Here is a 24,063-nt window from a genome sequence, read left to right as displayed (position 1 = left end):
TATGCAAAAGCAGGATGTGAAAATGGCAACAGAATTATTCATCTCCGGCAGTCCTAGGAGAGGCACAACACACCAGCAGGCTTTCCAGGGCTGTAAACCACATTTCAGCTCACTCCGGTGCTTCTCGTCCTCTCTACATGGAGTAGAAACGCAAGTCGTTTGAACTAGAGCCTTGTGTGCTCCCGGGGCCAGCCTCTGTGGAGCAACAGTGAATCCAGTGATCGAAACCCTACTCGTGTTGGCTCTGTAGTTAGAGCAGCCTTCCTGGGCTCAGTGAAGTTACACCACCGGGATTTACACCTGCTAAACCTTAGATGACAAGCAGAAAACTTGTTGAAGGAGATTGGACTGGAGGGTGGGAAAGTGAAGTATTGACACGATCCTAAAGGAACAAAGTAAAAACCCAGCAATGAAATTGGCCTCGATGCTGCTCTGGTTCCATTGCAGCTGTGAGAGTCCTGCCAGTCCTAAAGGGGGCAGAAAAATGCTTACGTTTTACTATTAGTCCTACTCAATGAATACGCCAGTGAGGAGTGCATCAAATTATCGGAGAGCTTGTGCTAGATGTGACCCAGCAGCCAGAAGCAGGTAGAATAATGACTGCAAGTGATTTTAATAAATCCACCAGAATTTTAGGAGGAATGTAGAGTTCTGACCTTAAACACATCATTAATTTTTCTAACCAGCCAATATCTGCCCTCAAATTAGGCCAAAATGGCACAAGTGTTATCAGCAAATGGGGAGGTTTTGTTGTATTTTTTGATGGTCCTGATTCTTCTTTTTTTATATGTGTGGTTCTCCCCTTCCTGCTTTGAGAAGAGGGGAGGAATGGCTCCTTTGCAATGAAGAATTCAGCCTGCCTTTGAATACACTGCAGAGCTAACAGTGAGGCTGTTAAAATGGCAGTCTCAAAGTCACCACGGAATCCATGCACAGGCATACAGTCTGAATGGGTTTTTTCTTAGCATGCAGACACTGACAGGGCACTTGAGATACTTTCACAGGCTTCAAGACAAAGAGTTAATCAGCACTGCTGGAATTCCTATGTCAGAATAACAACGTTTTTCTTCTGTTTCGGGAAATGTGTATTTCAAAAGATACTGGTATATACCTGCAATTCCTGAAAAGCCAAGTGACACATTCATGTTATTTCTGTAATTCCCAGTTCACCTTCCTTTCTATTCTGCGCTGGCATACCAAAACCATGCATATAGCCTCAGGAAGCATACACTGACATTTTTGTCCTGGGACTAGCAATTTCCTATTCTAAGTTCAATTACAGGTGGTTTAGATTTTTCATGTCAATCATCTTTTTCTTTTCTAATAAAAATATTTGTCATATTATAATGTCATATTATAAACAAAAGTTATTTTTATGCATTTTTGTGGATCTTTTTGGCATTTGCATCTACAACTGAGGGGTTTTTTAAAATTTTGAAAAAATATTCTTTTCAAAACTAAAAAACAATTAAAAAAATCAGGAAGACAACATTTCCTGATGAGTTCTAATTTAATGCAAATTTTAATTTGTTTTTCTCAGGATGCATGCTCTACTGCAAAGACTTTACTGGCTGTTCCATCTTAAAAGAAATGGGATTAGGAAAAACTGTTCAGTAATTTAATGTCATGAATGCATTTTTAATCAAGGTGACCTAAACTGACCAAGGGAAATCTTTTGAGGCACATTTTCAAATAAATAAGAAATGCCCTGGTTTCTTATTTTTCTTCCACAATAGCTGATACCAGCACTGGCAAAACTAGGATGGTATGAGCTTCTTACCAATTCTGCAGCTGTAGCAGAAGAGGCAAATACTCAACATAAAATCAATTCCATACCCATACAGGTGGAAAATATAGGTGCAAATTGTATATGCAGAAAATTCTGAACCTCTTATTGCCTTGTTTTTTCTCATGTGCTTTACAAGGACTTTATCATAGCTGTGATAGAAACTGAAAAATGGACACCAGTATAAGCAAATGGGAAAACCTCATGCAGACAGGTTCTTGCAAATGTCACTGTCAGTTCCTGTGAGCTTTCAAGGTGCACCTTAAATCCAAGATTCCTTTTTTTGTTTTTTTGGACTGTCCCTCTAGGTTGGCTGTTTGTTCTGGACTCTTGATTCTGTGGTACAGCAAAATACGCAGTCATATAAAATTGCTTGCTACTACTGTGTACTGTCTTAAAATTAGCCAATACATAATATGGCTTTTCAGAAGACTTTCTGAATTTTTTTTCCCAGTATGAATAAGCAAGAAACTGTAAAATCAAATTTTCACCAGTCATGGCCACTCCAAACATCTCACAGCTGCTGTGCTGTGTCATGGTTCTCAGAAATCCTGCAGCAGGAATATTAGTGAGTATGCAGTCATAACTCAATCTGTTTAATGTTCACTAGATCAAGGCAGTGTATTTTAAATAGCAGCAACTCTATAATGTTATTTGCCTTTGTTTACAAGAGCCATGATCACTGATCTGTCCATGTTCCTCTGATTCTTTCCTATAGTTCATCCTCCATTCAGCCCAACCTCCATGTATATTACTGCCTCAGCCCATGAAAACCTTCATTTTGAGGTGTGGTCAGCCAAAAGGGCAATGGATTCCAGTTGCTATCGCTGTTTGTGAGAGTTGTCTCTGCATCAGCACAAAACTGCAAAAGAAATCCTTGATCTAACCAAAATGAAGCACGAAGTAGGGGGCTTTTCCTTAGAGGGAAAAGGAAAACCCACCAAACTGGACACACACCATGTAGTTATAATCAATACCTTGAATTGCACCTGGAATCAAAGGCTGAGCTAGTACAAGTGGTGGAAAGCAATGGCAAAACATCTTTCACACACAACTGGATTCTCAGCTTGCCTCAAGTGGAAGGCAGAAAAATTTATTCACTGACACAGCTCAAGCCGGAGCAAAGCAATACAGTGAGAAACTTAATGGTATGGGTCTGTCTCCAAACCAGAAAATTTTGATCTGTCATTATATGTCCTTGCGTCTTTAACACAACATTATCTAGGCTATGTTCTACTTCTGTTATCCTGGATCAGAAGAAAGATCCTCCTAGCCCCGCATCCTGGTTCCGAAAGTGGTTAGACACAGGGGGAAAAATGTGAAGGCCATGCACATTATAGTTCCCTGATTTATTTCCCCCTCTTCACATTGTTCTTTGAACTCTGAAGTTTCAACTGCTAAGCATGCTGTGGCAAAGACTTCTTTACATCCTACATCACTAACTATGAATTTTTGTTTACTTTAAACGTATTACATGATAATTGCTTGTACTGGAGGAGACAGCAAACGATAGCAATCCATCCATCCATTCTATGACGAATTTTCTACACCTCTCCCATACCTTCTCTTAACAGTGTCTCACTTTCTGAGCCAGAGAAATCCTTCCATCTCTCTGTCTCCCTCTTCCCATCCCTCAGCAGCTGATTGTTCTTCCTTGCCCTTCTTTGTACATCTCTTACTTCTGGGCACTGAGCTCTACCTGTTACAGACTCCTGATCTACTTCCTGAGTGTCAGTTCAGAGCCCACCATAGTGTGCACATGGTTGAGATTTATAACTGTTTTTTGTCTGCATCACTTAGCAAACATCAACACTGAATTTCAACCTGCAATTCTCTTGGCTATTTGATAGTGTGAAATTCTTGTTAGCTTTTAGTTTTACAATTCTGAATAGCACAGTATCACCAGCAAGCTCTGGCAATTCACTTAGAAGTACGTTGGATGGTGTTGGTCTGACTGCAGCTCCCTGTGTCAACTCAGCAGTGTGATGACCTCCATTGCAAACTATTACAAATAGACAATGACCTGCTGAATTCTCTGACTCCACACATACACAAGAACACACGAGAATGTGATCCCCAGCTCTGTGCAAGAAGTGCTAGCTTTGAGGAAATGAATAAAATAGTCTTACCTTTCCAAGAGGCACATTGACATCAAGGCCAAAGAATAAAGGCAAGAGAGAAGAACAAGAACAGAAATAGAAACTGCAGAAGAAAAAGAAGATTGCGTAAAAACTAAAGGTCGTGGCATTGTAAGAATCAGGATTATTTTTCCACTCTGTAGAACAACTAGAATAACTACACATTCAAAAAACACTATTTCCCTAGCTACTTTTGTAAGTACCATGCCACCTCCCAGGTTTAGAAAACAGATCCCATTAATTTTGGTGATTAATTACAACTGGCACCATATTGAAAGCCTGAGGTGTAACTGTCACTATCAGCCACCATGGGATGACTGAAGTCACAAAGCTGGGTATCAAAAATAGCATGGGTAGCATTTTTAAAAGCGTTAAAAAACAGTGCCTGCAATCCATGCTGGAAATAGCCTGGGAGTATATATATGCATGTACATATACACACACACACATAATATAAACCCCTAACTGTAAAATGTTTAATAACAAATTTTTTGATGTCTCATTTTAATCATGAATGCATTGTCTTGTGAGATGTGAATTTTTGTGAGTTGAAAGCTCTTTTGAAAGTTGACACTAACGGTCTCCTATTCAAGGTCTCCTTTTGACCACGACATAAGTTTCACTTTGGTTGGTTTTTTTTTATTTTCATCACGGATTATCATCTGTTGTTTTTCCAAGTTATATATATTAGAAAGAAAGACACTAAGTCCTTGAATCACAAAAATATAGGCAGAAAATTGGAAAGAACTACGTGTATCAATTTTTGCATTATGCCCACTTGTTTCACTTCAGGAACATACATATAAACTGAAAAGGCTCATTAGCACTACTGTCATTGTACTAATATAGACATTGCCATTATTTCATATTATAGAGTGCACACGTACATTGATATTTACTAGTGTAAGTACATTGGCAAAGCTACCATTGGAGATGCATCTTACACCAGTCTAGCATTTCTAGAAAAGACATTATTGGTAGCAGTATGCTGTGCCCATGCTATGGCCTTTTTTCCACAATCCTATCTAATATATCTACAAGTAGCAAAACTCAGTGGGACAGAGTTGGCCTTTTTCACCAGAAAAATGCAGTGCATTAGAGAGTGTGTGTATACATGTATATGGTTTATATAAAGAATGTGCATATAGAGTTCTTTGACAGTTCAGTTGAAGCGCAAGATTCTGATACTGTATTTATATTGCATATTCAATTACAAGCTTCATTAAAGAGGACAGCATCAGAATCCGAGTTCCCTAGTCCTGCCAGATAAGGACAATCTTCAAATCTTCACTCAGTTTCATTCAGTCCTTCCTGCTTGCTAGCCTGACCTTGCCTTTAATGGAAGTATTGCCCGTCTACCAACACAGCATTTAACAGCCAAGTAAAGGCTTCATCATTTGGTTCAGTATCATTCACTATAATTCAAAGTGTCTGGCATTTATTTCCTAAAAAAAAAAAAAATGTTGTGGAGAAGACTCTAAAGTCTGCATATACTGAAACACAAATTGAAAAGAAAGCATAGTAGAACACCACCAACAGGTCCAGCTGATTCAGCTAAACAAAAAGTTCATGTAGTCCAAGAGAACTAGCTCATTACTTTAAAAAAAGTTGATAGGCGTGCTTCAGAAGCATAATAGAACCAACCTTTTCCTCCAAATCCTTAATTTGTCTCTTTTGGATGTCAGTTTTATCTTCTAAATCTCGGATCCTCTGGAAATTAGAAAAGAAAGCATCTAGGCTAAATTCTAGGTAATTTGCTCTGCTGAACAAATAACTTGATGTTCCAAGAGCTAGAAGCCTAGAAATAAACAAATTTGTTTATTTGACAGGGATAATCTTGTGTACTAACATGACTCCATCCACTAATCCTGCCTAACCACAACTTTACTGTGTGTACAACTGCTCAAAATATGCTACTGCATATATGACTGTATCTTCGAATGCTGGAAATTCATATCAATAGTGGATTTGTTTCACATTATCTATTTTATATTACTCCTGTGTTAAACAGACGGAAAGCATAAGATCATGGTTATACTCTTTAGAATTACATCAAGATTCATTAAGATTTCTCACAGTTTGATACGTTGAAAGAGTATTAAAGTGTTGTTATTAGATCTGAAATGCTAAACCTATACAATGCTATGAAAACATTGAATCTGTGGTGAGCACAATATACGTAACTTATAGACCAGGCATAGCAGGGCTAGGTACTTCTAGAGAAATTACGTAACACAACTTTTGGCCCCTTGGGAAGACAGATCCCACAGAATAGGTAACAGAACTACTACGTATGAAAAATGAGGCCTTTAATCACAGTATCTTTTCTCTGTTCAGTCAGGACATAAGACAGCTGGCCAGCAAACAGCAGAGATCCAAAGGGGCAAACCAGAAGATGCCCGGAGGCCCTGGCACCTGGAGAGCAGATGGCACCCCTGCAACCATCTTCCTAATTGTCTGGACACAAGACAACTAGCTTGTGGCAGCTTTCAAACACTACCTCTTCCTTTCCTTCTCTCTCAGCCTTTCCCAACCCCATCTGCAACTAAGGTTGGCTGAGTTGTTCAAAGAAGCCAGAACTGCTGTGGCAGTGTTAATCACGGCAGTGGTCATGGCTGAAATCAAGAAGATCCTCATGCTGCAAAGGCCTGATAAGAAGAAGTAAGGGTGGACCAGTCTCAAGTCTCCAACTCAGGATCAGGCAGGACTGTGAAAACTAAGTCTTCCTGTGAACCAGAAACCCTAACCACTGGACATAAGGTTTCTCTCTTATTCCCATAAACATTTCGGTAAGTTTTGTTTCATTGTGCAGCTGTCACATCAATCAGAGTTCTGTGACTGTTTGCCATTTTGGTCTGGGACCTCCCAGCTTGCAGAGCAACAAACATTGGTCTTTAAATATGAAATGCAGTACTGTATCTCAGCAGTGAAATGTAACAACTGCGCACTTTGGGAGGAACAGAGCAGAAGTGTCTGAAAAAACAGACAGCTCTCCTGTGTGACGCAAGCCAGAAGCATTCATACAGTTCCTCTGGTGTCCAGTCCAATAACTAGGGCTGACCATTTTTATTTTAAAGCTAGCTTCACATGGACAGAATTCTGGATGAAAACGTTGGTTTGGAATTTTAAGACTCAAAATATGCCAAAACAATCCTCCACAAGCTAATATCACATGTGTTTGTTTACACAGTAAAGACACAAAGTATGAAACAGCTCAAAAAACTAGATGCCAGGCTCCCTCATCACCTGAAGCTTGCCTAAATTTGACCTCAGCAAAACTGAGTAGATATGCATGCGCATGGTTCCTTTTTCTTACCTGATGAGCTTGCTGGAGCAGCTCCATCCTCTCCTGAAGAATCTGGCAATCGTATTCTCTGCTTTTCCTCAGCATCTGACGTCTTAGCTTTTCTACTGCTGTCCTCAGCTCTTCCTGCTGTTTTTCAGTGAGTAGTTCGCCAAACTTTATCACTGTTTCTTGCTGCAAAGCATTGTACAAGGTGGCTTCAAGCTCCTGGATCCTCTGGTTGATGCAATACCAAAAGCCAATTAGAGATGAAACATTGTTTAAAACACAGTGGGAACTGGGGGGTTGGTGGCAGATTCAGGCGCCTGCATGAGAAGTGGTCCCTGTGCTCCAGTGCACAAAAAAGTGAAAAACAGAACTTATAAAATGGTTTGGTGTTTTGACAAAAGGACATGAACTTTTATTTTAAAGATATTTTAATATTAATTTTCACTGAAATCCATCACTTTGACTTTTTTTTTAAATGATTACAGAGATTATTAGGAGTTGGATAGAATTTTCATACCTATAAGTGTAAAGATTAATATTTCATCAGTCCTAAAACTTTGACCCATTGTGCTAAAAAACAAAAGAGGAAAGATTGAAGGTCACTATCAGACTACTTTGCTCTTAATCCTGCTAATCAATGAGCATTCTCATTAACTTGACAAACCAAACATGATGAAATTGCACAACCAGTTATCGGACCTATGTATCAGAATTTGATACAGCAGTGTTTATAGCAGGGACTCTTGCTTTTTGTGGCATACTGTCTTCTTGCTATGACATGTGCAAAACAACCAAAATTACAGATCTGAGTTCCAGTTGGTTGCACAGACTCCAGCTGGACAAGCTGACATTAATGAGCAGTATCTACCTTTAAATGATAAAAAGAGTTTCAGACTTCAGAACATCTGACTTTTTGTGGCATAAAAAAAGCTAGTTGTTGTGTTAAAGCTGTGCAGATTGCATGGTAGTGCATTAGAAGAATGGGAAAAAACAAACAAATAAATGAAGTTACTAACAAAAAAGCAAAAACCTCTCTTCCTGATCCAACAGGAGTATGTGTCCTGCCACAGTGCTGGCCAATATGTGCTGTAGAACTTCCTTTGTACATACCATGTATGCTTGGTCAAGAGCTTGCTTCCTGTAGTCTAATTCTTCCTCCAAATAACCTTTTATTTTGCAAAATTGCTCCTATAATGAAGGATCATTTGGACAGAAGAAATAATTAGTTACTCAAAATACTTTGGGAAGTTTTACTAAATCAACTACAGATATCTGACTCAGGCAGGCCTAGGAGACTGGTCTCCAACTGACACTCTGCAGAGTTATTAGTATCTGACTCAGCTAGAAAAGGAGGGAGGGAAAATATCTGAGGATTGCTTTTGTATGATAATACATCTCATCTACACAGAACTAAATCCATCATCTCTTTGTTGACTTCAGTGATGTCGCTTGGCATTTCAGTAGCGTAATTTAGGGGTTTCTGTGTGATTTTTCTAAAGATACCTCCTCCGGCATCACGGACAACTCCTTTTGTGCTTTCTTTTATTTCAGAAGAAGTGTGAAAGTGCAATAAACTTAACAGGCATATTCACGTTGACATTATCTGGGGGAAGCTGCTGTGCTTTAGCTTCTCAGCCTACCTTAAGCTGAATTAACTCAAGTACAGGCATACCATAGGAACAGAATGTAAACAAGTACAGCTATCCAGCTCTTGTAGTTACACTTGTTCATCTTGTAGGTTACTTCCATTAACTAGAACAAGAATAGGGTAAGGTACTAACTTTACTGGTGCTATAGCAACTTCAGTTCAGCTGTGACTGTTTTGCTTTTAGGATGGTATGGGCTTAAAATGTAATGAAATAAAACAGTATGATAATTCATTAGTTTCCCACATACTGGTATTGAATAAAATGTGATACAACATCTGATGTTTAGACTGTGAATGTTACACGAGATGAGTGCAGTCATTTACATCTCTGAAGATCACTGAGCAACCTTTGAGCCCTCTGTACTTATTAATAAACAGTCATCCTTACGGAAAGAGAGAGAAAGTTTTCAAACCTTCACTCTTTTTGTTTCTGCGTTATTCTGCTGTTGCATGTGAACCAGACTAGTAACAATTTTAGGGAGTCCCCAATAATTAGAGAAAGCCTGCGTATTTAATTTGCCAAAAGACCTTTTCAGTTATCTTTTGGCACATGAAGTAAATGTGACACACTCAGTCTCTTGCCCCTAAAACATGTATTAAGGAAAGTCTGCTTACCATATCACTTTCCAATTCCATCATCTTCTGATGCAGAGCAGCTTCAGCTCCTTCAATCTGCTGGATCCACTGCAGGGAAGACAATGAAGAACTGTAGCCTGCTGTGTTCTAGGCACATGGGCAGTAGCAAGTGGGACATCTACATCATCTTGTTAGTCTGCTTTTAGTAACCTATTGCTAGTTCTGGGCCCATCTTGAGGCTGTTCTCTTGTGACAGGGGCAGCCACAATGTCTGTAGGTAGCACTTGACAGAGAAGAAACAAGAGGATCACCATTACCAGACCACTGGAAGATGGAAAAGCACACTTCCTTGGATGGACAGGGAACCCATTTCATCCCATGGATAAAGGCCCACGATGGGGCTCTAGCATCTCAAAAATAGCTTAGCTGGGTAGATGGCAATTCTTTTCACAGAGGAGGAATTGTTGAGTAGAATCCTTGGAAGCTGTCATATTAACAAAACTGTGTGCTGCAGTTAAGCCACAGAAAGCAATTTTAACCAACCCTCACTTTAATTTCTAAGACAAGGAACTTAGACATATACTTTCAGTGGAAATTTTGCCCAGAGAGCCCTTCAGAAGCTTTGGAAATCTCAGGACTAGAAATCCCATGCTACAACTAATTATGGCTTAAATGCCTGATGGTTTCTTGTTCAGCTTACAATTGCAAGTTTCATTTTACATTCTTTTTGTATTTGCAGTTGTTTTGACTTCACAGCTTGGGCCAGCTGAGTTTGGTATTTTTGCTGCTTTAGCAAGGTGTTTGGGACTGTGTTGGCACAGTTTACTTTATCTGGGGAATCACTTCTACACTAGAAAGTTTGACAATATTGACAACAGAGCAGAAAATTTCAAGTGTTAGATGAAGCCTTAGATAACACACGAGAAAAGCAAGCACAAAATTTACCTTTTCTGCCAAGGACAATACAGTAGAAGCCTGAATTATGGCCACTTGTTCTTCATTTCTTAAATTCTGTGAAGAGAGGGAAGAAGAAAATTGGCAGCAGTTTCCTGCATGAACAAAGATAATACAGGCTACAGACTAGGTCTACAGTTTTCAGAGGATCCCTATAGATAGATATAGCTGTTAAAGCTGCTACTTCATTACTAGTTCTCTGACTATTGAAATCTCACAAATCCTAAAACTATGGAAGTAAACACTCCTTAAATTAATTGTTCTGATATTACAGAACTTAACAAGTATCTTAGAAGACAGTCATGACAATTACAGATTTCACTTACTCTACTGTACAAAATGTAGCTTGTAAAGGGAAAATATCTCCCACTTTAACTTACCCCATTGTCACCTAGGATGTCTAACTGCTTTATGAGGTCTGGGATGCTGACATCCTGCAAAGAGAGAATAAGGTAAAGGCACGGCATGCACATTTTATCATGGCTGCAATATTTGTCCCTCCTACGAACCATGCTGAAATCAAGCATTTTGTTTTATCCCAGGGAGGAGGTGCATCACACACTTATTTCAGTTGCCATTGAGCCAGGTTTTATCATTATGGTGAAAATTATGAGTCCAATTCAATTGTGTTGGTCATCACACACACTTACATTTGACTGAGTTTAAATGGTTAAATTTTAGCGGAGTTATTAGTAGAGATTAATGTAATACATTTTACGGGCAGCATCCACCACTCCTGTAGTTAGAAGTGCTGCCTTATAAAACTGACCTACCTTAACCCCTTCCTTCATGCAGTAGATCTGTAGAGCACTCACACCATCTGAGAACGGGTGAATCTGCAGATTAAATGGTGGGGACCGTCTCTCTCTCTCCTGAAAAGAAATTGAAAAGATGCCAGAGAATGTATTAGACTGAAGATGCACACAGAACTCATTAAATGCTATAGCTACTCTTTATATCATGCTTCACAAAGCCAAGCTCTTCATTTTACAAGTCAAAGAAAGAAACATTTAGACCTAGTCTGAAAAGCAGTGTGACAACTGGGGTAAGATCCTAAACTCCAGCTAATTATTTTACAGGAGATTATTCATTTGATGAATTATGTCAATTTGCAAATTGTTTGCAAAAAGGCTGTCACCTGGCTAAGACTCAAGTGATTCGCTTAATGAAGTGCTGAACAACTATATATCGTTGTAAATACTCCCTTTAGAAGTAGGTATTAGATTTAAGACTACTAGGATACTCAGATTACTCATTTGCTCATCCTAGTGTGCTATATTTTCTAATACCTGTGGAAAGTAATAAGTTCAAAAAAGTTGATCAACTTAGCTATTTATACACCTTAATCGCACAAAATCTACAAATATTTGTCCAGTCTTACAGGACCAAAGACAAAAATAAAAATTTGAAGATGTTATTGTTCATCCCTTTTAGGCATTCAGGCAAGCACAGAAGTGAAGATCAAATTTCACTTTCAAATACATTTGTGGTTTATGAACATGTAATTCACTTGATCAGTCCAGTTCCGTGTCATATGGGAACACAGGTGTCAGGTAAAACTGTGGGAAAGTTCTATAAATAAGGGATAAGTCTCTCACAGCACTGATTTATGAGAGCCAAGAAAGGCTCTGTGTTACCTACAAGCTCTGAATGGCAAGTATATAGGGCCTTGGCCAGCAACTAAAAAGAACAACTGAAAAATAAACCAGCTTATACTGGAGAAATGACCAAGTGGAAGTTTTTGTCGGTAGTGCTCATAACAAGAATCTGTAACTAGGGGCAGCCTGGGAAGAGGGAGATTGAGGTCTGATCCAGTCCTCTGGCTACCTGCAGAGGCTTCTGGAGCTCCTCCGTCAATCTCCAGTGTCGCCCGAGAGTCCTTTCTTACCTAATGCAGGTCATGAGGAGGGCTGCTCAACAGGGAACATAGCCAGTGCCTGCAAAAGCGAGAGTGCTTGCAAGCAGGCAGATGGGCTGTCGCTATTCAATGTGCTAGCGCCTACAACCTCCAGACACATACTAGGACAACTCCAGGCCAAGCACTATGCAGACACAAGCAACCACTGTTGGCTTTTCACACATGCCAGCATTGGCAAGAATGATGATAAAGGCTGCAGGGGCAGGACGACATTCACCTGTATAAAACATCTTTTATCCCCACCACAATGGCAGGAAACTCAGGTACAGAGAGATTAAATCTAAACGTGCCTCGGGAATCAATAGCATGGAAGCCGCTGCAAACCCTTGTCCAGGGAGCCTGCATTCCTTGGGCACCCTGGCTCTCTACCCTACCCGCCCTCAGGTGCTTCACCGCCAGCCCGGAGCACAGCACAGCCCACACCAGCGGCCCCAGGGAACCACAGACATCCCCAGCAGAGCCGGAGTGCCCCGTGGGCTGTTGCAGGCCCGTGGGCTGTTGCAGGCCTGGCTTTGGCTCCCTCTGCCACAGGAGCCAACTCTCCTCCGCAACGAAGAGTGCTCTAACTGCCCAGTACAGATTGGTTTGGGTAGGACACCCCCCCAGTCCTCTCAGAGCAAAGTCCCCACAGAGAAAAGAACTCAAGATTTGCTGGATTAGAGGGGACAAGGCACAACCCTTTTATCCCCATAGGTATGGTACCGGAAGTCAACAGCTCTGGGTCTGATACTTTCTCTTACAACTGCTTATGCAATTTCATCGATCATTGCTGAATTAAACTTCAAACAGTTCCAGTCCTTCAAGCACAGGGCTGGAGAGTTGCACTTCTCACTGCAGCACTCTCAATGAAACTTGAACTCTTGTCTCATAGGCCTTGCTGAAAGAGGGGGAAAGAACAAAGCCAGCATAGTTTATAGATTAGCAGTAAGATTTTCATAGGTGGAAATATGGAAGACCCTGAAGAGGGAATTGTACCTGTTTGTCCGACTTCTTAAGAGAAACACTCTACTCTTCAGCTATCAGAGATAAAAGTATGCTCAACATTTCTTTCTCCTCCAAGACCTGCTCAGGTTCATGGAAAAAAAAAAACAACCCACACATGCCTGCTCTCAGGAGAAATAACTTCTTCACTCTGAGGGTGACGGAACCCTGGAACAGGTTGCCCAGGGAGGTTGTGGAGTCTCCTTCTCTGGAGATATTCAAGACCCACCTGGACAAGGTCCTCTGCAGCCTGCTCTAGGTGTCCCTGCTTCGGCATGGAGGTTGGACTAGATGACCCACAGAGGTCCCTTCCAACCCCTAACATTCTGTGATTCTGTGAACCAGGTTGCAGCCCTGAGCAAAGTACATGAGGATGGGGTTTAAGCCTTGCTCATTTGGTTAATTTAAATGCAATTAATTTCTGTTGATTTTAGTAGACTCCAGGCCAGCAATAAGAACAAAGCATGTTGACAACAGACTGCTCCAAAGTACTAGAAAAAACATATCCACAGGTGTGGTAATTAAGAGCCACACTGACATTAATCAGCTAAGCTTATCTATGCACACTGGGCACCTAGCTCAGAGAGAGGTGAACCACTCAAGTATGGGGCTTGCTATTTCCAGGATATTAGAGTTGACATACTTCAGCTCACCAGTAAAAATGCTGGGCCTCATTTGTTACTCTGTTATATCACTACAGTGCTGGTGTAAACACTTGATTGAAGTTGATGTACAGTGCAAGTGCACTAGTTTAATATGCTACCAGCTCTACTGTAATGTGCTCATTCATCACCTCCAGCTCAAGGTTGCGGAACTCCAGCAGCTCATTCTGGTCTCGGGCATCCTGCAGCTCCTGTTGAAGACGGCTGTTTTCTGCTTCCAGTTTCTCTATCTAACAGAAATACGTAAATTCAGGATCTGTGTGACTGTTACAAGAAACACTGAATATTTGGTAAGTAGTAGTTGAGATAGCATGGGCAGTGCAAAATCCAAACTCTAGAGATGATTCGCTGCTTGCTGTTTTACCTCAGTGAGTATTTAGTTTACAGGTGAATTTCTGCTCAACAACTTCCTAAACATCATAAAATGCTTAGGCTGGCGGTTTTCCTAATAAAATCCAATCCTAGTGAAGAACAGTGGGGAACTTAACTCTACAGAGGTGTCAGATTAGCTATTAAATTAGTCTGTGTTAGCTATTAAACACACTGCTCTCATGGTAAAGCCCTAGAATAGATTTACCGGGGAGGGATGTGGAGACATCATTGCTGGAGGACTCTGGGAACAGGTTGGATAAACCTCTCTTGGGAGTGACACAGAAACAGCTGCACCTGCCTTGGAGAAGAGCTTGGGCTAGATCAGAGATTCCCAGTGTGCAGTACATGAAGCACAGATGGCATGCACAGAGACATGTCTTTGTGGAGGCAGCTGCCCAAACAGTCATCCCACCCCATGCAAGTGCCTGTGTGAACTGCACAGCAAACATCTCCACACGAGTCTGTCAATTAGCAGATAAACTTATATGCCACCCATTGGCCAATTGTCTAGAGCTTGCTTGTTGTGCACAACTCCACCACTAGCTCCTCAGCCTGCTCTCTTCTGCAAGTCTCCAGCCAATGCCAGGACATGTATTTTCCAGTCAGTATGTCCTACTAGGGCCCAGACAAGGACAGCTAGGGAGCTTGGTAAGACAGAGGCCAAATGAGGCCCCATGGGTCAGTTTGTCTGGATGGGGAGGGATGGCACAGGGCTGGAGACTGACTAGGTGTGTTTATGGAAGGGGAGAAACATAGGTTAGGAAACCTCATCTGAGAAGGTCAAAGATGGCAGGAGACTTGGTGCTGGGACTTGTGGCCTCTTGCTGATGGCAGTCATATGTATGGCTACTGCTGTTACTGTTCGTGATATGCAAGCAATGTTGGGGTCCTTTGCATCCTTACAATCCATGATTAAAAATATATACACACAAATATATGTATACACACAAACAGCTGCCATTCCTGAATGTACCAAGGGACTGAGCAGTACAAGTTCCACTGGACCAAGGGATGACTTTAAGCCCTTAAAAATATACGGAATACACAGGGACCAGGAGTATGAAAGGGTCCGGGTGTTAGAGGTTGACTGCATTTCTACTGCTGTTTCGCACCCAGAAGCTGAGCTCAAAACATCCTAGCAGTGCAGCAGTGGCAGCAGACTCTTCAGTGCAACACTACTGGAACACAAAGGTCTGCGCCATGCAGCCATGACAAGTAGAGCTTCCAGCTCTCAAGCTGGAGCTTACCAGCAGAGCTGGTGCCTCAGCAACTGCCAGCAACAACAGTGCCTAAGCAGAGCTAGAGAGGGCTTGTCTTTGCATATGTTATCCTGCCCATATTAATCTATGCTGTTCTGTCCTTATACTATACCTATAAGCACCAGACTGCACGTCCAAAAAGTATATTGTAGGATCCAGATTACCCTTCAGAGTGAGCATGCAAAACCTGGGAACATACCTTGTCTAAAAGCTCTTGGTTCCTCTTAATGAAAAGCTGTTTGTCTTCAACCCAGTGCGAGTCCTGTTGGATGAAGCAGTACTATTACAGAATAATCAAACTCCATGAGGTTGGGCATGTTTATTGAAAACTGGAGCCACAATATTCAGGCCTTAAAATCCTGCAGGAACAAACTGTTGTTTACAAAATAACAACACATTAGTCTACCAAGCTGTAGCAAGGCCTCTGTACTTGCTAGACCTGCCTGTTTACTGAACAATGACATTACATCTCATGGAAGCCTATACTGAAATCGCACTAGGTATTTTGTAAGCAGAGCAGGTAAGATCCAAAAACAGGAAAAGAAAGAGTGCTTACCTGCCCTTTCTGTGCCAAAGTTTTCTCCAGATCTTCTATTTTGGCTTTATATCTCTGGACTTCAGCTTGGAGTTGCTCCTGAGCCTGTTGAAGTCAGGCACAGCATTAAACAGCAACAAAACCAGCAATATGACCGGTATTAAAAGGAAATCAAACACAGAACAGTCTGGGTTTATGCTGTTGCTTCCACTGAGTGAGTAACTGTTACAAAGATTTTTGGCTCAGCGATGTTTTGTGGTACCCCTCAGATTGGCATACAGATGACACTAGGGAACAGAGTGGTAGATCAGCCCCCTCTCTTCACCCAAGCCCATTATTACCCTGTATTGCATTAGAGCAGTGAAACACAAGCTCAGGCATTCAGGATAAAAGGCTTTGCTCAAAGACCCTAGTAAGAAGCAGTCCCTGGATTGAAGAAAAGTGCTTAGTCAGTGAGAGTGGCAAAAGTTAGTGGAAAGAAGCAATTACAACTGGCTAGGGCATCTCCAAGAGCTGACTCAACAAAGTGGTAACCCACCTGGTGCGACCTCACAGATGACACTGCTTTGAGCAGCAGTTTGGGCTGGAGACCACCTAAGGTCCCTTCCAGCCTGAATGATTCCATGATTTCATTAGAGGGACAACATTTTTAGCCTTGGAAGGCTTACTGTAGTCTGCATCACATTAAAATTTGAATGTAATTTGCATTTCTCTGTTAGAAACATTCAGGTGAATATTCCTAAAGTTCGTGCAATGTGTGCCTTTGTGAAAACCCGCAGGCCTCCATTTACCTTTAAAACCCAACCCCTTCACACTTGGGCAAAAGATGAGAAAACTGTTGTGATTCTGTGCCAAACTGCAGAATTGCAGAGTTTTCAGGTTCAGGTGGAAGACAGCCCCTCGTAAACTGAGTGATTGTGTCCATTCTTAATCGTCACTCTCTCTACATGTACTCATCAAATCAGTGAGATGGACATCTCTCAGTTGTACGGATGTTGTATGTAACTCCATTCCCTTGTATGCCACTTTGAAGGGTTTATATGTCCTGATAGCAATGAAATGCTTTTACCCTCAAATACTGACCTTGGCTTCTCTTTCAGCATCTATGACGCCTCCTGTCTGCTCCTGCAGTAGTGCATACGCTCTCTGCAAGGCCTGGTACTCCTTTGTCAGCTGTCGAAACCGCAGCTCAGACTCCTCCGCTGCTAAACCCTGAAGGATAAGAAAGGACGTGTCTAAGCACCAGACAGTAGAGCACTGCCAAAGCAAAGAATGCAAGTGTGATTTGTTAAGCACAATAGTTGGTTTACAGGTCTTGATTCAAATAGCTTATTTGGTGAGCTTGCTGTGACATGAAGTAATAAGAACGTTGAATTTATACAGTGTTTATATATATCTTCAAGCTAAAAGAAATGTGCTAGGTTTATTTTCTTGAAGGGGGAAAGGAAAAAAATAATCTCAGATTGCAATGAAGTCACAGCTGTAGACTCTATGGAGTAGATTTTGAAAGAACCTCTCAGCATTTCAGTATATCAGCAATGAAAACTGAGGCCAAACTTAGCGAAGAACTCATCACTCAATATGCACTATAAAAACCCAAGTGTTTTTGAGAGCCTGGCCACTTGTTTTGGAAGTCAAAGTTTCCTGAAAACCTGTCCTTGCCTATGGAAAGAGTCAGATCTTACCTCATCGAGATCATCATCTGGGGTTGCTGGTGTTCTATCTGTTCTGTATGAGGCCACAGAGGATGTTTCAGAGTCCATGGAATCATCATCGTACCCAAAAACTGTATCCACCACATGCCTCTAAAGAAGGGAAAACATGATTTCTGAATCTCCCTGGAAACAAGTAGCATGAGTTTCTGATGGGGGGGTAGAGATTAGTTCAAAACCACATTGCTAGTTACTTAAAACGGGCAAAACGTGAAAAAAAAGCAAAGAGCTACCCCTGCAATTACCATCTCCAAACAAACCCAAAGGGAACCATATTGAAGATTAGGTCTTGTGCTGGTGGAGAATGAGTTTGCTGATTAATTTTTCTGAGCTGAGGATCTGGCTCAGCCTAAAACTTGGAAAAGATAAAGGGAGCAGCAAAAAGCTAAAGGAAAAGTCTCTGCCCTTTCAGGAAGGCAGGAGAATTGTTTGTTAACCCCAAAGCTGTTCAAAAGACATTAATATGCAGACTGATGTGCAAAGGTAGCACCAAAAAGAGCTGGAAATGCGTGCAGAATATGGAACCCTCCTTCTTCTCTCATGGACACTGCTGGTATTTTTAATCTCTCAGTGCATCTCTCACTGATACTGCTGTTGGAGTGAGTGAAAGCTACGCTAATACAAAACTAGCGTGAAGAAGCTTTTATCTCACACATCTTTCCAGTACTATAGTAACTGTCAGATGTTGTAAGACATTGCTCACACTACACAGTTTGGTTGTATGTCTGACACCTCACTATCTCCAATCTCAGTAACTGTATTAAATCAAATGAAAACTGTGAGTCATGTCCTGTGAAGACACAGATATTTGAGTCTGCAGGCTTGATTTCAGGGTACAGATTTGGTCATTTAAATACTTGGCTTATGAATAATTCTGCAGATAAACTGATCAATGAGCACTTAAGATGCACTTCTGCTTTGCAACATTCTTCACTTCTGCTGATAGGTTACAACCTTCTAAACCCGGAATTTGAATCACACAAAAAACATCTACCAAAGATGCCAATAACCTTTTGCATATATTATCTTTCTTTGTTCATTATTTTCCCAAGTGAAGACAATGGCCATATTCTCCCATGTTATAATCTCTGGCTTAGAAATAAAGTTGAGTGATGAAAATGCTTTTTAGTCCTTGTCTACCAGTTATGTCTGCTGTGTATTGCTTCAAAACCCATACAGACACAATTTGATGACACATCTAGGATTTACTGGTCTGAAATTCTCTGTGTGTAGGACAGTGTTGCGCTACTTTCACACAACATGGCTGACATACCAAGGGATGTCCTTGGAGAACAAAGAACAACCAAGTTCTTTTTCCTACACAGTATTTCTGCTTTCTGGAGGTGGGATGGAGCTGTTGCAACGCCATTCTTCACATCTAGCTATCTGAACCACTACTGACTACTCAGCTTTAGGATTGTTGTAATTATACCAGCTTTGGAGTTGACCCATTTCAGGGTAATACAAGGGGTAGCCAAAGGCCTGTGGAACTGAGCAGGAGAGAATGACACTCAATTTCTCAGGCAGAAACTTCCACTTGAAGAATAGAAAAGCACAAGGATTTTGTTTTAGCCCATATGTGCTGTGAAAAACAGATAGCAGAAGATAGATGGGAAGGTCTCTGGAAATGTAAATACATCTCAGCCTAACTGACTTTGAGACGAATATTTATAGAAACTAGATGGAAGGAAGATTATTATTTCAGAGAGGAGGGAAAAAAGCCCCATTTTGCTGCAAATAACATCACTATGCACCCTTAACTGAATTTCAGACTGGGCTTAAAAAGTTCTCCCAAAGTAACTAAGGTGTTTATAAATCTGATCACTAAAGCAGATTGTTGTAATCCACAAAGATCTCTTTGATCAGATTGCTAAAGTGTGTTTTCCTACAGAGCCTACTAGTATTTTTATAAGCTGAAAATAATTTTCCCTCTTACCTTAATTGGCTTTGAGCTCCTTTTATGCTTTCTGCGACGAATAAGTTTCTCCCTGTCCTGGAAAACAAGATTAAAAAGTTACTCTCTCTTCTCTTGTTTGCAGATGGAAATAAATCATTAGGCTTCCACTGACTTTCTGTTCATAAGTTCAAACAGAAATCTGATTCCAGGTGGAAGGGAGGATTCATATCCAAATATGTACGTGTGTCAGCTGAAAACCACTTGAAGGAGGGAAGATGGGATATATGCAAAAAAGCCTCTTGTGCAGTTGCCCTGACAGGCTGTCAAACGACTGATGGATTTCCTGTTAAAATCACTGGGAGGCCTGTTGTAGGGAACTGGGTTGGGCTTCGTATGAGAGGCTGTCTGTCTTCCACGCAGAGGAGATGCTGCCTTTGTCTCAAAGTCATTAAATGATGGTGGTGTTGATCTCACCACTCCTAGCAATGACGTCTCAGAAGAGGTAACAGCCTGTTTTGAGTCTCTTTCTCCTTCACCTCAACATCATAATGCAAAGTCAGCTGAAAAAGGGATTGTCAGTATTAAACAACAGAAGAACTAATGAACCACTGTCTAGCAGCACACACTTTCCCAGCACATGATATCGCACTGTGTGCCTGCCTCTTGTTAGTGGAACTTTTTAATGGTAGCTTAGTTATGATGGTAAAACAGCTCAGCACAGTCCTGCCTGGTGAACATCTAGGTATCTTCCAAAGCTCCATGGTTCTTAGTCGGTGTTCGTTTCTAAAGCTCAATTTACCTATATGAGTTATATTTTTGAGCTGTAGGGGCTGATGCCCCACTAGAAAATCAGTTAAACTGGACCCATGCATACCTACATCTAAAAATTTCCAGGTGTTAAAAGATAACATATTAACCCTCAGACCTCTAGTTATAAGAAGAAATACTATCAGTTGTGAACTATACACAGGAATCATTCCTAATTTCCTGGTGCTCTGGACATACCCTTGTTAGCTCATCAATTATGTTCTGTTGCTCTATGACCTGAAGCTTTAAGAATTCAGTTTCTTGTTCCTCATTAGCCTGATCCAAGTCATTAAGAGATCTTAATTTCTTTAAAGGAGGATGTGATGTCATTTTTTCTCTCTGTGGTAAGAAGAAGAAACAGATAAAATAAGATCCAGCAATTAAAAAACAAAAAGACCACCTTCCAGCTAAAAATTAGACACTACTTTACATTAAAGCTATACAGCCCTTTAAATATACTTCAGCTATTCCATTTTTATGACTTTATTAATACCCATCAGCACTTCTTAATAATAAAGCAGCACAACAAGGCTGAGTTCTTCAACCAGAACAACGAAGCTTTATTTATTTACTTATTGTGTGGCGATATAACCTCTACAGCACCCCTTAACGGTCATATACCATAGCTCTTCCTTTGCCATGCCTCAAGATGCCCCAACATGTGGCAAATGTAGTTGAACTCTCTACCTGTCCAGTGGGTATGTAAATAGTATCTACTCCATGACCCCATGCTCTTACTGATACCCATCATAGGACCATATACAGTGAGGAAACGGACATGCTTTAGTCATGTGAAAGACATGCATCCAGTCAGAAGCAGAGGAGTTGCAAAAAATGTGATACCAGATGTATTTTAACCTTCTAGTCCACGGCCTGCCCACTCCTGAGCATGTGTGGGAGAAGAGATGGCTAAGCCCATGAGAATAACTGTAGCCACCAACAGCTTTCTAACTTCCATAATTCGGGCATCTATAGTGTAAAGAGCAGATGTCAGGGAGCTAAGTTAGAACATATGTGCTGTGTGCACATATATGTACCAGTGGTGCTGCCCACTGTATCTAATGCACACAGATTCCTAAGTTCCTCCTCTGCTGTGGGAGAGCCCAAGGGGCTGTAATCTGTACTGCCACAGGTGTAGAAGAAGAATTCTGACCTGTGACACCTGTAATAAGCTTATCTGTTTTCCAGGCATGGGTGAATTGCAGAGTCTTAAAGTGGATTAACCTTGTGATGCTACAGCCTTTTTTCTATAAGACAAGAAGGTGAATCTGATCATCTTCTCCTAATTATCAGGAAAGCTACATCCATTGCAGAACAGTCAGCCTGCTCAAGATGCGGATAGCGGCTATCGCAAGCCAGAGACAAGGCACACAAACACACTTAGCAGGGGAAGTCTTCTCAGCCTGCCAGCTTACATCTGGCAACCCAGAACTTCCACCTCCTTTTTTTATTAATGCCAAAGCAACATCAGTGCATGCGTAGGGACTGGATTCTGACTGATACTCAGGGCAACTCCATTTGAAGGATATACAGAACTGCTTTTACCCTGCTTCATATAGCCCTGACACGTGAAATTTATAACCCTAGCCAAATTTGTAACTCCACCATTCTCCCTTCCTCATATCCATCTTCCATTCATATGTTTTATGGAAAGATTGTATGTGCTCAGTGGCAGACCAGAACTTGACTTTGCCATCACCAGCTCTGACAAGAACATGTACCTTCAACGACGAACACGATGCTGACTGAAAACATCACTCTTTACAGCTTCCTCTTTGAGTTCCAGATGCAAAATAGCACAGTAGGATACAACTCAATGATACAACTAGTTTTTTCCCCCCCTTCTTGTTTTCTGAAAACAAATGAAACTCAATATTCTAATTTTTGGGATAGTATTAAAGACTGTGATTATGCATTTACTTAAATATATTGCACATGTATGCATAATACACAATGTTATAGTATTTAAGTCTATTACCTAAGCATGGCTGTATCTTATTAATAGTATTACACACTATATACAACATATTTTCTCTACGTATATACATGCATACACTATGCAGATGTGGCCACCATAACAGACATAGATCATACAATAATCTTCATTTTGCTCTTCATTACCAACCATTTCTATATTTTCTTTAGTGACTGCTTTAAGTTTATCTTCCATGCGCTGCAAAGACTGCATGAGTTCATCATTTCTCTTCGTGAGGCACTTGTTCTTTTCCAGAAGAGGTTTACATTGTTTCTCAGCTTCTCGGACACGCTTCAGCTGGATTTATAACAGCAATTAGTAATTGTAAATAACCCAAATAAAAGATTTTTTTTCTCCCTCTTTTGTTAGAATACTTCCCTGTTGGACTACTGTCCCAGTAAAATGCCATACAAAGTGATCTAATGGAACTGATGCTTACAGCTTCCGTAACTTACTTCATAAATCTCAAGGCATAATTCTGCATATCTATTTCTGAAAGACGGCTTTATCCATGGGACAACTCAGACATAGACATAACGCAACCCAACAGACAGTCAGGCAACTGCAAAGTTGCTACAAAGTCTGAAATTACCTCTGCTTTATCTACAAGAAATCCATCCATTTTCTCATTGAAAGACAGATTTGCATGGGTACCTACTCAGTCTGGATCACAGCAGTAACAAGATAGTTGTAAGCCTGTTTTTTAATGACACCCAGTGAAATACTTGTGCTCACGCACAATGAATTTCATTCTAATCAACAAATCACATAATATTTAAACAACAAATGCCATAAGATAGGAAGGTATCTTAGGGCATGCTTGGAAGTTCCAGTATTGGTACAGCTAGAGGTTTAACCAAGATCATCTCCTCTGAAAAGTTGGTTCCATCCAGTAATACTGAATGGTTTACAGACATAATTTCATTTTCTAAGGGAGGACAAGGCAGATTGCATGTGGCTGTGGAAAGACATCAACTTTGTGCCCAGATGATCTACCTAACAAAAGCACTGTCCCAGTTCCATATTACTGTTCATCACTAGGTTCCTGTCCCTTGCAGTCCTGCTGTGGAAAGGACTCTGAAAGTTTTCTCTAGCTATTAAGAACAGTTAACCACATTTGCTTACATCATCTTCCTACGCTATTTAAACTCACCCAGTGATTTTGTCTGAAGCAGGTTAGCAAGTACCTGAAGATCCCTTCTGTTAACAGAAAAGGGGGGAAAGGCAGCTAGGAAGTGGTTACATCTTTGATCAGCACAGTTGCAGGGCAAAACAATGATTTGTACTATCCTAAGAATGAAGTCAAGATACCTGCAGACTAGCAACTACTAAAGTGTATGGTATTTCCAGCAGTACACCTAGTCACATTTAACAAAATGTGTTCATTGTAGTCACATTGTGCAAGATACAGCTTAGAAGCCTTTCAAATTTATTTTTTAAACTTGTGAAAAAATAGGGTGAATATTTAATGACATGCAACAGCTAATCAAGCTGATTCATCAGACTCCAAGCTAGTCAGCATCATAGAAATTTGAGGGTTGAGAGATTTTC

The 24,063-nt window shown here is 40.8% G+C and overlaps 1 protein-coding gene across 11 annotated transcripts in view; it reads right to left on the bottom strand.

Moving 5' to 3' along the window:
- Positions 1–24,063, bottom strand: part of JAKMIP2 (janus kinase and microtubule interacting protein 2) — a 66,483-nt gene that overhangs the window by 5,873 nt on the left and 36,547 nt on the right. For 5 of the 11 annotated variants that reach the window (XM_075441498.1, XM_075441505.1, XM_075441495.1 and 2 more), the window contains 17 exons: positions 22,663–22,809; positions 20,736–20,876; positions 19,770–19,826; positions 17,807–17,926; positions 17,205–17,333; positions 16,143–16,226; positions 15,786–15,848; positions 14,533–14,625; positions 14,087–14,185; positions 11,168–11,266; positions 10,775–10,828; positions 10,386–10,451; positions 9,480–9,548; positions 8,327–8,404; positions 7,241–7,444; positions 5,569–5,634; positions 3,916–3,988 (listed from right to left, as the gene is read on the bottom strand). In XM_075441498.1, the coding sequence (XP_075297613.1) occupies positions 3,938–3,988; positions 5,569–5,634; positions 7,241–7,444; positions 8,327–8,404; positions 9,480–9,548; positions 10,386–10,451; positions 10,775–10,828; positions 11,168–11,266; positions 14,087–14,185; positions 14,533–14,625; positions 15,786–15,848; positions 16,143–16,226; positions 17,205–17,333; positions 17,807–17,926; positions 19,770–19,826; positions 20,736–20,876; positions 22,663–22,809 (1,620 nt within the window). In that variant the 3' untranslated portion in view covers positions 3,916–3,937. Of the gene's footprint in view, positions 1–3,915; positions 3,989–5,568; positions 5,658–7,240; positions 7,445–8,326; positions 8,405–9,479; positions 9,549–10,385; positions 10,452–10,774; positions 10,829–11,167; positions 11,267–14,086; positions 14,186–14,532; positions 14,626–15,785; positions 15,849–16,142; positions 16,227–17,204; positions 17,334–17,806; positions 17,927–19,769; positions 19,827–20,735; positions 20,877–22,662; positions 22,810–24,063 lie in introns of those variants that run through there. The other 6 variants (XM_075441499.1, XR_012766041.1, XM_075441500.1 and 3 more) reach the window with 6 other exon arrangements.

The sequence above is a fragment of the Opisthocomus hoazin genome, chromosome 22 (genome assembly GCF_030867145.1).
Source record: "Opisthocomus hoazin isolate bOpiHoa1 chromosome 22, bOpiHoa1.hap1, whole genome shotgun sequence".
In the NCBI taxonomy this organism is placed as follows: Eukaryota; Metazoa; Chordata; class Aves; order Opisthocomiformes; family Opisthocomidae; genus Opisthocomus; species Opisthocomus hoazin.
The sequence above is the reverse complement of the archived record's forward strand: the minus strand, read 5'-3'. Positions and strand labels throughout refer to the sequence as shown.